Raw genomic sequence first — 14,976 nt, forward strand, 5'->3', positions numbered from 1 at the left:
AGAATAAAGTTAATTATTCAGTCAGGCATTCTTATTTCTTGTAGAAGTAATGCCCACTTTATCAAGTAGTTTAGATCAAGGGTTAGAATTGTGCTATCTACCACATGAAATTTAAAAAAAAATTGGTGCAGCTAAAAAAGAACACCCTGTATACGTAGTGTTAAGTTTTCTATAATATGCACACGTTGACACACACACTCATCTTGTGTGCTTCTGCTATGTCTGTTTCACGTTATGAGAAATAGGAGATTTGAGTCAAATTATAATTTTTGCAGGCCAAGCTACATAGCAGCAGTGGACGTCAGAATTTGTGGAATAATTGCCAATAGGTTAAATAATTATCAGTTTTGCAAAGTCTTCCAGTTAATATGTTTATGTGCTGACAGAAAATGGTGTAATGAAAACTGCTCATTGGAAGAGCAATGTATTTTGTTTCAAATTTTGAGCTTACTTCAAGAAAGTAGTGTGTTTAATAAGGCACAGAAGTTCCAGCAATGGTTATTCCTCAACTACCGAACATATTCAAATCTACACTTTCATGTTAACATGCCTCCTAACATAACTGCTTAAATTTAGTTATTAATGACTTAATTTAGTTAGGTAGCACAACTTCTGATGTCTGCCACTCCTATAAAGGTTGGTTAGCAAAAATTAGTTTGTCTGTAATCTCCCAATTTTAATAGTAATCAAAGAGACTTGTAACAACCACAAAGTACACACGCATGCATGCAAGTACACGCATACACACACATTAATAACAAGAAATGCATAGTGCATTTGTTCACAATGTTGCTAACGGCCCAAATTTAATGAGATAGCATTATTATTGTAGTGAAGGTCTACACATTGAAGTAAATGAAACAGCACAAACGACTGGACATACAGTGTACACAATAGGCACAGTGCTGTCATATGCAAATATGTCTCGTTTATTGCACTGTTCAATTCCCTTCAGCATGCACTAACTAGCCCAGCTCAGCATACTGCTAAAGTGTGCACTGATTTCTAGCCACAATTTTTGACCTTGCATTGCATGCAAAGCATTCCATGACTTAATCTGTGAATTGTAAGAAGTGCTGCCTCAATAATTCACTGATGCATTACCCAAGAGGCATGTTCTGGACATCATTTATACTTCATTGCTAAATGGAAAATGTTACCATCCAAAGCCTACACTTTCATTTTTATCTCATTAACAGAGTAGAACTTAACTAGTGTATCAGAATGTTGTAAGAGAGGCTTCAAAGCAGGTGATGAGACATCCTCCAACTGACAAACAGTACTATCAGCACAAGTGCTTTCGAGTGGAGAAGAACAATAACAAACTTTTGAGAGCACAGTACACAAATGTATGGGACACCATTAGGGCTGATAAAATTTTTAAATTATTTTTTTTGTGCATTTTGTCGAAGCTATACCCCAGGCACAGTACTAAACTCCAAGTCAAAAGGTGTCAGATAATTTTCTGTTGAAATTATATTTCTAGTGGGAGCACTAAAATGACAGTAGGGATTGAGGCATATAGAGATGCCTATAGTCGAAAACCTGTTGTTGTAATGGGATGAACAGGTGTACATATCAAGAAGGAAGTTATTTTTTCATTAAAAACAGTCGTGGGACATAGGCAGAGCCCATTTGTGGCTCAAATTTATAATACAAACATTCTTTACCTCTTTCACTGACTTTGCAATCAGAAGGTGACCGGCTGCTTTGCATAGTGTGCTAGGTGCTTACTTGCACCAACGACAGTGGCCAGCGCAGTCATGTAACGCTAAGCTAGGGTTCATGAAAATTTGTTGCCCTCCGCGTATCTCGGAACATCTCTACTACACCGTTTTCCTTGCATGAGTGCTTCCGCGTCGCCAACGGAGTGGGCGTTTGCTGCGCATAACGTTCTAGACGCAAAAAAAAAAAAACGATTTGTCGTGCCCGTCAACAAAGCCAAGGAAGCGATGTGTCACCCGTGATTATGATCTCTAATGGCATCCCCTTGGAAACGAAGCGGTGATACATAGTCCGCAAGGGCCTTATATGAGTCCCGTAATGACCAATGCGCTTTAGTAAGTTTCACCTCAGTACATAAATGTATTACAGTGAAGTTGGCGTGAGAGAAATATAAATACCGGCAAACGGAGACCTCAGGAGAGCATCTATTAAAATAAAGTGGGCGGCGAAGGATCTTTATACGAAGCACGGAAGGGCCAGCGGAAAGATCAAAGGTGGAACCGTAGGTTGGCATTTCGGCGAGCCCTGAACCCACAGACCAACCCAGGTTCCAGCTGTGGCGTCACCGTTGCCCTTTTGGTGTCCTGGAGGCGCAGCCCGAACGTACTAAATATACACGCTGTTAACGCTTAGTACTTGCGCAAATTCTCACCTACCTTCACCGCAATGCACTCTGTATGCTTCTCTGTATTACAGGACTGTTTTACAGTAAAGCCTACTAAAGCCTATTTGCTCATTATGGAACGCATATATGACCCTCGCCGAGACGCGAGGCAGGGGGCGTATGCACAGTTCACTAACATGATACAGAATCCAGAAAACGGATCGCAGGGCTAGACACAGCTAGAGTTCGAAAAGTCAGGAAAGAAATTGGGCTGAACATAGCCAAGAATTTTGAACATCGCCCCTGCGACCATCTCTTGAACTCCACCGCAATGGACTAGCGTAACTCAGTTGGCTGCAATATTAAAAATGGTATCTCGAAAGAACGCCAGAATTTCAACAAGTACTTTAATCCTAATCAAAACACTGCTATAATGCAGCAAAGATGTTAGGACCAAGTGCCATAAATGCGCATGTTAATAAAACGGCGCGTGCCCTCTCAATGTTGCTAAAGGAAAGTTGGAATTTGGGCCGCCTTCTGAATTTCTTTTCATATGCTGCCCATTTAGTTACACTGGTACACAGCGGTGAAGTTGGAAAGATGGTCGCACGGGGAATGTCCAAAATTCCAGGACATGGGACAACTTATTACTTTCAGCAAGTCGTCAATGAGGCAGGACAGATATGGCAGGATAAAAACACAAACCGGTGAAAAAGAAGCGGCAAATCTGATCATTGCCACTCGCCTGCGCACTGTACAGTGCAAATAAAGATTATTATTATATGATTTATTCAACGAACACAAATCAATACATCAAAAACAACGTCTGAGTCAGCTGTTGCAGCCACAACAGCTCCATCTAAAGGGGCAATACAAGTACGACATGGTCATGCACTCATGGAAGAAAACCCAAGAATAAAACAAACTTGACAGGACAAGTTATTCGCTTGGTTTAATTAATAATGAAGTATTCGGTGGCGGCGGAAACATCCATGTGGCTGAACCCGAGGTTTGAAGCTCCAAATGAAGGGAAAACGGAAAGTTTGCGAAAGGAAATTCTACGGCGGCATGACTCCTTCCTTTGTGTGCACTGTACGTGAATTCCTGATGTTCATTCTTTAATATTTTTCCAGCAGCCCAATTAAACGTTCGGCGCTTCAGTGTCATCGCGAAATTTGCTTGGCCTCCTGCACCATCATATGCTCATGGTAATTCTTCGTGGTATTGATCATCGAATCACCACGATACAACATGGCGAGGGTGAAGACGAACTACCGCCAAAACGCGAGTTTCTATGTAGAAGGCATGAAGGGAGCGCGAAAAGAAAAAAATGGACACGTAACATAAGACATATAACATGATGAAAAACATTTAATAACAGAGAAAAAGTGAAAACAATAAACGCAGTTCGAAACGTATACTTGTACATAGAATCTGGTTAGTCATTCGCACACCGTCGATTTTGCAGGGCGGAGAATTCGCAAATTTAGTTATTTGTGGTCATTAGTTTCATCTTCTAAGCTGCAACAGCGCTGACAGGTACGCGCTTCATGACGCGCGCGCTCGGCGCTAACGCGACACGCGCGCGCGCAATGTTGTTGGGTTGCGCTGCGACACTGTTGCGCACGAGAACGGTAGAGTGATGCATTCTCATACATAAATTCATAATTAAGATAAATGTATTTGCGTCGCATGCGGTGACGTTGGAAATATTTTTGACAGCTTACGCGTTCATATTGCAAGTGATTATTGACGTCAAGGTCGCATGACCCTAGCGCATTGCTCTACTTTCGCTATGCCATGATGTTACCCTAAAGTTGCGTTTTCACGTATAGTGCAGTGATCGTTGAGCGAGCTAGGCTGTTGGTCATCCTGTCCTCCTCGACGACGTCAACGCAATCGTGAAACATCTCGTTTTCTTCTGTTAAACCACTATTATACGGTTCTTTTTGTAATTCTTAGTGTAGTTTTGTGCAACCTCCTTTCAGTATTTAAGTCATATTTGCTGTGTTTTTCTGTTGTCAGATTTTCAGTGTAGCAGCGTATTTTTGATGCGAAACGTTCTAGTTTGAGATTTAACGCACTTCTGGCCGCATTTCTTTCAGGTTTTTATTGATCTTAGATAATTTTTGCTTAGTGAGTAGCATTCCGTGTTGACTGATAAGTCTTGAATAGCTTGCTTGTGCTCTCCTGGTCATCATGACTCGAGCTTTGTTGGTTGGCGATTCGATGGTGAAATACGTCGGTCAGTATTTCCCGTCACGTCGTGACCTGGCTGTTGAGGTCAGCGCGCACAGGGGAGCAAAGATTGAGCACTTGCTTCCAATGATTGTCAACAAGCTAGGAAGCTTTGACGTTGTCATTGTGCACGTCGGCACTAACAACACTGTTGAACCTGTGGACGTGTACATAGACAAGTACCGTCGCTTAGCTCGTGACATAATTGCAAGCAATCCCATGGCGCAGGTTGCGTTTTCTGCCATTCTCCCTCGCGGGCAGAATGAGTACCGCATGCGCGAAGCACAGTCGCCTAAGTTACGCCGCATGAACGAAAGGTACAAAGAGGTGAACGCTGCGCTGCAGGAGCTGTGTCAGGAGCAGGACATCCACTTCATGGGTGGCTTGGTTGAAGATTGGGCAAGCTGCCTTGCCAGGGATGGTGTGCACCCGAGCCGCCACGGAAACCGGCTGTTGGCAGACTACTTCTACAGGGAGGCCCGCATCCTGGCTGCCACTGTGGAGAGGGGCCGAATCCTGCACAACTACAAGGACAGGCAGTCGCCATCTTCCTGGAGTGGCTGGGCAGAACCACCTGCAGCACCTGCCTTCAGCAGTGCCGACTTTCCTCCCCTTGAAGCTAACTTTATTTCTCCTGCAGCAAGCAAGCCATCTTGGGTGAAGCCAAGAACACCGGCGCAGGTGACCAGCCGTGCTTCCTTGCAGGCGTGCTACACCGACCAGCTTCCTTGTGCCCTTCAGGGTCCTGGCTTTGCTCTCGTTGGCGGTGTTCGCGTTCGCCGCAAGGGCAGCAAGACCTGGTGCACCTGGGACTGCCTGCCTTCACCCATGACCCATGGTTCAAGGGTACCGAGAAGGGGAAAGGCTGAGGTGAGGCTTCAAGGCCATGTTCCTTCTGCTAAGCCAGTGAGCCTCAGCCGAGGTGCTAGCACCACTTGTTCCAGGGTCATGGGAGGAGTCATACAGGCAAGTCCTTCTCCTCACTTATCCACAGAGAGCGTGGCTGAGGCAGGACACAATTCCCATGGTGGTGAGTGGACTCTGGTGACATCAAGGAGGAACCGCAGAAAGGCTGCGGCACTGTGCAAGCAAAGACAAGGCACCGGCCAAGCAGTAGGCAGGCGGCGCAGAGTACTTGCTGACACAGCTGCCAAGCCCTTGCAGCGAGTTGCATCTTTGCCTGCAGTAGTAAGGCGGGCAAAGCAGCAATTCAGTATACCCGCTTCTATTGCAGCCTCAGGTGCAAACATGCAAGGGCAAGCCACAACCTCACACAACAGTGCCCATGACAGCTGTTTGACCAGCAAGCAGCAGCAAAGCTGTTTGCAGGCCACTACAGTAGACTTTGCAGCTGTCTTGTGTGGTGTTGTGGTCGAGGTTGCTGGCTGCAAAAGCCGTAAAAGTATGCCTGATAGAGCTATTTGTACTTCAGAAAGGGCCAAGTCCAATGCTGGAAAGCGGTACAGACGTCTTCAGTTAGCTTTGTCTTCTAAATCTAGTTCCGACAGTGATAAGGCTGTCTCCATACAGAAATGTGGCATTACGACTGACAGTTCTGTTCAGGCTGTGCTCAATGCAGGTCCAAGTAAACATTCGGCAGCCTTGATGCCAGGCTGCAGTGTTGCCAGCTCTGATGCCGCAGCTTCTGTCAAGACATGCGCAAGTAATTCTGATGTACTACTTGGAGCAGGAGCAAAAAAAAATTTTTTTAAACGGCACATTTGACAATTTTGTTTCTTTTAAGGAATGCTTTGATGCCTGGTGCAAGGAAGGGAAACATGTAGTTTCTGTGAGCAGGTCAAATAAGAACCCCTTTGCAGCAGACAGTAAAGATTATGAATTTCTCAGAATCACTTATCGGTGTATTCATGGCAGTCCTGCTAGGCAGCGGGGAATTGGAAAGCGCCCTAACCAGAGCTATAATAGCACTAACTGCGAAATGTCTCTTTCACTTGTCCTTTGTAAAGAACCGGCATTGCACTACAGAATAAGCCAGCTAAAAGACAAACATAACCATAGCCTTGATCTGTATAACATCTATCCTCAGAAAAGGCTTCTAAGCAGTACAGAGAAGGCAGAACTGTATGACCTAGTCAAGTGCAATGTCGCTCCAAAAGATTTTAAGAACTTGGTTAGGCCGAAAACAGGAAAGACATTAACAACGAAAGATGTCTACAACTATAAAATGGAATATTCTATTCCTATTCGAACTCAAGAGGCACATGGTGAAATGTTGATTCATCAAATAGAAAGCTTAATTGAGAAGAATCCCGACTGGCTTATTCACTATGAAAAGAATAATGAAAACAACCTCCAGTTTATCTTAATTCAAACTAGCCACATGCGTGAAATGTTTGAAAAGTATCCTGAGGTAATATTTGTTGATGGCACTTAAAAAGTTAACAGGGAAAATTATGTCTTGTACTCAATTCTTGTCGAAGATGGTCGTGGTCATGGAAGATGTGTTTGCTACGCATTTGTGCGGAATGAAACTACGGCAGTTGTTCGGCCCATGTTTGAGAAATTTGTAGACTTTAACCCATTTGTTATAGCAGCCTGCAAAGTAGTAATGATAGACAAAGACATGAATGAGCTTCGCATTTTAAGTTCTCTCCTTCCAAATAGTACAATATTGCTGTGCACATGGCATGTGCTGAATTGTTTCCATAGAAATGTTGATGAGAAGGCAAAGGCTCAACGCAAACTAATTCTTCCAATTTTGAAAGAACTAGTCTATTCTCAAACTCTACAGGAGTACTATGATAAGCTGCCACACCTAATGCAAATTGCTCCTAAAGACTTTCTCGCATACTACATGCAACAGTGGCATTCGTGTAGACAGATGTGGGTGCATGCTTACAGGAAAGAACTTCCAACTTTAGGTAATAACACAAATAACCGCATTGAAAGTCATAATCAGAAGCTGAAAAGTTTTCTTAAACCATCGTTGCATTTAGTTGAAGCTGTAGCAGAACTGGTTAACTATGTTAATAATGACAGCATATCTCTGGAGTTTGCCCAACTAAAAGAAATTAAACTTAACCTTAATGTAACTTGCATAGACGAATTTCAGATGGAACTGTCTCATAGCTGCACTGTCGAGGCCAAAGATAAAATACTTGAACAGTATGAAAAACTAAAGACAGCAAATTACCAGGTTAGCTAAAGCAGTAATTCATATTCTGTCGCATTAGGAAGCAAGGAGTACAATGTAGCACAAAGCTTCGACAGCTGTACATGCACTTTCCATGGTCAGTATGGCTTGCCATGTGCACATATTATGGCAGCTCGCTCATTTTCGGGAAGGGAATTGTTTGATAAAGCCTGCATTCCACAGAGGTGGCGTAAGGAACATTTTCTTGACCACAGCTGCACGACTTCGAGCACAGGATCTAAAGTAACAAGCAGCGTTCAACCATTACCCTCCATTAAACTAGACACTCCTCAGCAAAAGTACTGTTATGCCTATGAGACACTTTGTAATATGTCAAAAGCTGTAGCGAACGTCCTGGCAAATTGCAGCACTCAGGAATTAATGGAAAAGCGAGCTTCATGTGAGGCATTTTTCAGAAATTTGAACACATTCACACAAAATCAAGTTCCTGTAACATTGCAAACAAAAATTAACCAAACACAGCCTACCGTTCAAGCGAGCCCTGCTAATGTAGTAGGCAAAACAGTGAATACAAAGCTTATTATTCCTGTGGTTAAGGCGAGAAGAGGGCGCCCTAAAAAGGTAAAAGCTGTCAAGCGTGCGTTCCAACCACAGCAGAGCAGAATAACCCTTGCTACTATCAAAGCTGACATGTTGCAAATTTACAAAAGTTATTCACTTACTGAAGACGACTTAAATACTCTGATGCGAGGTGGCTCACTGTCGGATAGTGTAATTAACATTGCCCAGTATCTAACAAAAAGAAAGTTTCCCAATGTGCGAGGTTTCCAAGATGTTCTATTAGGCCAAAGGCTACGTTTCTCTCAGGTCACTGGTATGTTTGTTCAAATTTTGCATGTTCGGAATCCAGATCATTGGCTTACAGTTACCAACACAGGCGCTTCCCAAGATGCAATCTTTGTCTATGATTCCATAGATCAAGACACTCCTCCTGATGCCATTAAACAGGTTTGTCATATTTTAAAATCACCATCTCCAACCATAACTTTCTTGACGAAACCGGCACAGAATCAGGGCACCACACTTGACTGCGGTTTGTTTGCCATAGCTAATATGTATTACATAGCATCAGGAAAAGACCCATCACAATTAAATATTAATCAGTCCATGTTACGGAGCCACTTGCTTAAATGTCTACAAAAAGGAACCATAGATGATTTCCCAGTAACAAATACCTTAACTGTTCATGTACGACAAAGAAATACCACATACAATTTGCATTGTCTCTGCAGGCAGCCAGCAGAGACAACAGTAGGCAAAACAATAAACTGTGGAGCATGTTCTAAAATTTACCATGTACATTGTCTTGGAAAATGGGCAGAAAATTTGAATGGGAAAGTAGCTCTATGTTGCAAGGCATGCCTAGATATTGTAAAAGAAAAAATGAGAGCTAAAGCAGTATAACTAAATGAATCTGAGGTGATGCTGGAGGAATACAATACTACTTCTCCATTCAATATCCCAAGCTTTTGTTGTATGCATTTTTTTTTAATTAAGGGAGACACATTAATTGAGAGAAGGCCGCCGTGCAAAAAGGCCGCCGTGCACGCCGCGCCCTCCCCGGCGCAAGGACCGCCGCTCACTGTCCCGGCAGAGCCGGCAGGGGCCAGAGCCCCGCCCTACTCGGCCAGGGGCCGGCTCGTCCAGTGGACAGTATTGCGAGCGGTCCTCCGGCAGACGGCCACTCACACACGCGCGAAACAACCCGAAGGCGACTAAAATCAATAGCAAAAGGGCGGCAACGTGGAAGGTTTCACCGGCGGCCACGAGCCACCCCGCACGACACACAGTGTCCCACCCCGGTGCACGGCGCAGCCTACCATGCGTCCGGCGCCGTCCCGACCCCGCCTTGGTCCACCATTTTAATGGGACTGACAACCAACTAAAATGTGTCATAAGATCTTAGTGTAAGATACAAATGTGCTTATATGGGGAGAATTCAACAGGATGTTTGCAGTTTAAGTACTAGTTGCAAATTTTTTTTTTTAATATGCACTGAAAGTTGCCAAAAGCTGCATGCCACAGCACTTGACTGTCAAGCTCTGAACCTGCATTGCAGTCCCAGCGTGTGACCAAATTAACAAAGTGTTGATACACATAAGGCAGCTGTCATTAACTGTAACATACTTATATTTAATAATGTCGATATAGGTCATAGGCATTTGCACTTTCTTTCTTTTCATGTATTTAGCGATGCAAGCACTGTTCAAATTTGCAATCAGTGCTGCTCTCATGGCGACGAGTGGACCTTCAGCACTGTGGCATTCCTCTTTGCACGGTGGTGTGCATGGGTGCTTTTGTATGTTAGTGAGAATCTCCCCATGTTCTGTTGTCTCCCTTTGGGATACAAAATGGGGCTGTTGTGAAGGTGCACCAAGCACTGCTAGAAGAGCACTATTGGCATTTCCTACCGCTTGTTACCATCGGAAGTAATAGCGTGTGATGTTTCATTTTCAAAACATTGATTTGGAAATAGCCTGAACAGTCCGACAGAAAATACGAAAGCATGCTGACAGTAATAACCAAACAACTTGGGACGCATGAACCGCATGGATTGCTTTGATAAAAAAATTACAGTTTCTTTTGGGCAGGCTACACTTGGCTTCTCCCTCAGCAGCATACAATTACTATTGTGCTTGCCGCTGTTTCCAGTGGTACATAATAATGATTGGACCTAAAAATTACCATTAAAGAGAAGTGTTCCAATATGTTTTCAGCATTACTGCAGCAGGATTGGGCACTCAAAACTTTGTTACATACAAGAAAATAGGCATCATAACAGGTGGTTGTCAGTCCCTTCAAAAGCTTTAGTTGCAAGACAATTGCTTTATGTGGTAGAATTGCCTGTATATTTTGCATATGGTGACATCAACTAGTGTAAATTCAGCTTTTTTCCATTGTTTATCATTTTTCTGCATATGGTTACTTTCCATGAAGAAAAAAATATGTCCAGAGTGTCTTTCCACAGCAGGTAGGAAAGCTGTTATTCTAGAACAGCATATCAATCTTTAGTAGGGAAGTGCACGTCTTAGTTTGTTGACATGTCCTGTGCTGCTTCATCTGCTGCACATTTAATTTTCATTATGGTGTGTTTAATCCTCCTATGCAGAGACGAAAGTTGTGCCGTTTTGCTTCGTACCTGCATTTCGTTTTGTCAGTGTTTCCATACTCTTGACAGAAGCCTTGCACTAGTTCAACAGTCAAAAAGAGTATGAGCTGTGGTTGTGCTCCTGTGTAGCTTGATTGCATGAGGTGATTTTGGTCTTGCACATAATTCACAGTATTTTAGCTCTAGTGTGCCAGGTCAGGTCACATTAATACCTGTGTTGCACTTAGCTCCAATTAATGGCATAAATGGCTAAGGTACATTTCTTATTGCCATTACTTTTAGAGCGTGACCACATGTGTATACGTAACATTGCAGACCAGCCAACCAACTTAAGAATTTGAATATACTTCAGTCGTAGCAAACAAATGCTAAAATTTTGTGAAATATAGTAAACACTTTTATTACTTGAGTATTCAGTGTTCTTAAAAAAAAATTTGGACTTTATTCTGTGAGATAGTGATCCAGCATGTGTGCCCTTCAGTCACTGCTAGAATTATCTGCCCTATATTCAGCTGACTTCTATTAATTCTACCCTGACAGGACCAACGAAAGAAGCCAGTGGAAAGTGCCGCACGACTAGTTGCATTGCACTTTCGTGTTTTGCAGGCTTTCTTTCAGGCTTGGAAAAAAACTTATATTATGTAGCATATATTTGCAGCAGAAAGCTGGATTGTAGATTTTTCAGGATGGTCTACAATTTTCTCCACTGCCACTCTTGCTGTGAATATTTCATGAAGTTGAGTAATTAATGAATTAAGTAATTAGCCAATATACAAAAAAAAGTTTTGACTTGCTCCAAGCAACAGCAAACATTACCTTAGTTCTGGCCAGCTATGTGGCACTTTTTTTAAGCTTCGGAACAAGTTGTGTGGGACACATGGTATACATTTTAAATTAATTATGCTTTAAACTGTGAAATCAAATATAGAATACTTGTAGTGACAAAAACTGTAAAGAAGCTCTAAATATCGGGAATTTCACTACAAAATTGTATAAACGGGCAGGTATAATAGTGTCACACATGAGGTCAGCGTAGCAAGCTTGAAATTGAAATTAAAAAAAAAATTGCTTTTATTGGCTAAAACTGCAAGCAATGTCACAAAACAGCATTAGTAAGTACACTTCAAAGAGAGTTTCCTTTCTCCAAAATGTTCTTTATTGTGCCTGGAAGCATACTTGCAAAATGTGTAGAGCCCCAAGTTGAAGCAGAATGGTGCCTGTAGTTCTGAAGGTGTCAAAATGGAGACAGTGCAAATAATGACTTTTAGAGCGCTACTTTGAACCGTAACGTTTTTTTTTTTTTTTTGTCATCGAAGCACGCCACTGAAAGTGAAGCATCAGGAGCAAGTTATGCAGGCATGCGTTTGATCACTTAGCCCTTTAACCCTCAATCCGGTGCTCTATGCACCATGGAAGTTGTACCAATATTGCCAATGAAGAGTCACTTGTTGAGCCCAATTCTGCGCTGCTCCCATTGCCAAAGACGACTTACTGTTGGCAATGAGGGAAAGCTGCCCTTTTCTGTAATTTTTGTGTTATTCCTAACCAAAAACGAATTAGTAATATATATTAAGGATCACAATGCGAGAAAAAGAATTCCAACTAGAAAAATTTTCAGGAAACTTATGTTTTTTCTGCAATTATTTAGGGGGTTAAAGGGTTGAGTCATCAAAAATCATTGCATTGTTAATGGCATTAATATTTATAACTAATAAATCTACTTGTATATGCAGGTAGCATGCAAATGACATTTGCAGTTAACATGTGAGTACTTGATGCCATTAAATTTGCCTGTGAAACAGTGGGATAACCTTTTAAGTGCCATATTCTTCCTAATGAACGAGAGATTTGCACATATTTAATTTTGCCGAATTATTATTGGTATTTTCTCAGCTTCAGAAAAAGATATTGCTAATTTTTGTTTTACACAAAACTGCTTAATTTGTTAAAAAAAGGCTTTTCTTCAAAATGCAAGGTTTCAATAAAACTGCCTAACCATGCTATACTGAAAGCATTATAAACAGCTCTAAAATTGTATAACCATGCAAGCTCAGCCTCACAACCTGAAGTAAATACCCTTTCATTATTATTTTACATTACAATAGAAAGCATAGTTATATCTCCTGTGCTTTCTTTACCATGGACAAAATTTGTTTTTAGGGAACAACTTGGAAGAATGTATGACTTGAACAAGCTGAACATGTGCACATTCGGCTTGACAAAGTTATCCAAGAAAGCGATACAGCACAAAACCGACAAGGGACAAGTGACAGGCATAGATGCAAACATTGTATCAGACTCTGTGCTTGTGTGCAGCCCTTGTCAGCGTGTTGTGCTGTCACCTCATTATGAATTACCAACTAGTTCATTCATATGCCTTTTTATTTGTTTAAATTCTATAGTGACCCTGATATATGTTTGGCCATTGAAAAAACAACTTGTTTTATATGCAGTACTGCGATAGTGAATGTAAGTAGAAGCAGACTGTGTAAACATGATCTATTTTGTATAGAAACATAAGATAAATTGCACCAATATTGCACTGAGTAAGGTTGTTTTGACCAGGAACAAAAGAATCATATTTTTATTTTGTAATATAGCTTGCAAACACTTGCATTTCTGTTGCACTACTGCATATCTCTCGGCGGAGCCTGACCGCTACAGAGCGCGTTCTCGGGTGGCGGATAGAGAAACGTTCCATGATATGAATGCCATATAAGTTCATTTCATGGGGCAGGCATTTATGCCCGCGGACCAACAGGCGTTTCTATACCGTATTTATTTGAATATAAGGCGAGGTTTCCCCCTAGAATCCTTAGCTTTGAAGTTTCCGCCCGCCTTATATGAATTTTGCTTTTCATTATTTGTGTAGCTTCACGGCAGCGCGAATGTCGCCTTATAGTGTAGCTTTGCCACAGCGCTGCCGTGAAGCTACACTTTAAGGCAGAATTTGCGCTGCCGTGAAGCCACACCTAAAGGCAAGATCTCGCACACCAAGTCCTGAGGCTCCCTTCTCCCCCATTTTGTGGTTGCTATATTGCACTTTGGCTGGGTTAGTAACAGTATTTCAGGCGATACACGCCATGTCTAAATAATTCGTTGGCTACTCTATATCGCCGTATATTAGTGTGCATACTTAAGTTTTGTTCCTGGGTCCCCCAACTGTGCCCTTACCTTGTAATCGTGACCATACTGTAATTGAATAAATACGGTATTTCATGATGGCGTGCAAATTATTTGGTGACGGATACCATATGCTGTCATTAGTCTAAAGCATATCCTTGCATTCTTGTTGTACAGTGATTATTTTTTGCAAAATTTCACTCTTTTTCCTTTCTTTGTCCAGTGAGGAATGAAAACCCACCACTTTAAGGTGCCATGAAAGAGCAGCTGCTGCTTCAATCTTCAAGAGGTCTGCCAAATACAGCTATGCATTTGCACTGAGAAAATGTTACTTAGCTCTTTCAGATTGTTCAAATAAAGTGGTTTATCAACAGAACTGTGCCAGAGGCTTTCCTCTTTCTACTTTCTTTGGCATTTACACGTATGTATTGTAGCATTGAGAAAGCCAACAGCAGGCAGGGTTCATACAGAACATCTGACACAAAATTCAAGGAGGGGAAACATTGAAAAGTAGTGAAATCTTGAAGCTAAGGAGCTGCCAAGTTCGACACGCTTCAAGCCTTTTTGATCACTTTTCAAACAGTTTCCAATTGTAATGATGTAAAATGCCGTTTGGCATGACAGCAGTGTCAACATTCAGCCCAACATATTCAAGTTAATGACAATGACTCAAAGTTATTTTCCACCAGTATTTTCGTAAATGGAGACATGATGGCTGCGGTGTGAACAAAACAAAATGGTAGCATGTTATGGTCACTCGACTTGGTTTTGTGTAGCTCCAGAATAGCAACGACGATTTAACTAAGCCTGTCAGTGGCTGTGGACAAGCCACATTGCAATTTTTTTGTGATGCTCTAAAAAGAAAATGCAGTTGACTTCCATTGATTCGACGCTGAAGGCAGCAATGAAATTAGTTAAATTATCCAGCAAGCCGAATTCCACAAGAGGCAGAAATGCCCCCAAAGCAGATCGTTTGTTTGGAAAATATTTGCCCCTTTATGG

The 14,976-nt window shown here is 42.0% G+C and overlaps 1 protein-coding gene across 4 annotated transcripts in view; it reads left to right on the forward strand.

Annotated features, from left to right (window-relative positions):
• The window catches only part of LOC126520694 (uncharacterized), a 34,156-nt gene extending 19,806 nt beyond the window's left edge, over nucleotides 1–14,350 (forward strand). For 2 of the 4 annotated variants that reach the window (XR_011895590.1, XM_072289143.1), the window contains exons 3-5: nucleotides 4,913–5,248; nucleotides 5,309–5,597; nucleotides 14,198–14,350. Coding sequence is in view for 3 of the 4 variants with exons in the window: in XM_072289143.1 (XP_072145244.1) it covers nucleotides 4,943–5,248; nucleotides 5,309–5,597; nucleotides 14,198–14,223 (621 nt within the window). In the remaining variant the exon portion in view is untranslated. The remainder of the gene's footprint in view (nucleotides 1–4,912; nucleotides 5,249–5,308; nucleotides 5,598–14,197) is intronic. The other 2 variants (XM_072289144.1, XM_072289145.1) reach the window with 2 other exon arrangements.
• The last annotated feature ends 626 nt before the right edge of the window (nucleotides 14,351–14,976 follow it).

This window comes from Dermacentor andersoni, chromosome 7 (assembly GCF_023375885.2).
Source record: "Dermacentor andersoni chromosome 7, qqDerAnde1_hic_scaffold, whole genome shotgun sequence".
Taxonomy (NCBI): domain Eukaryota; kingdom Metazoa; phylum Arthropoda; class Arachnida; order Ixodida; family Ixodidae; genus Dermacentor; species Dermacentor andersoni.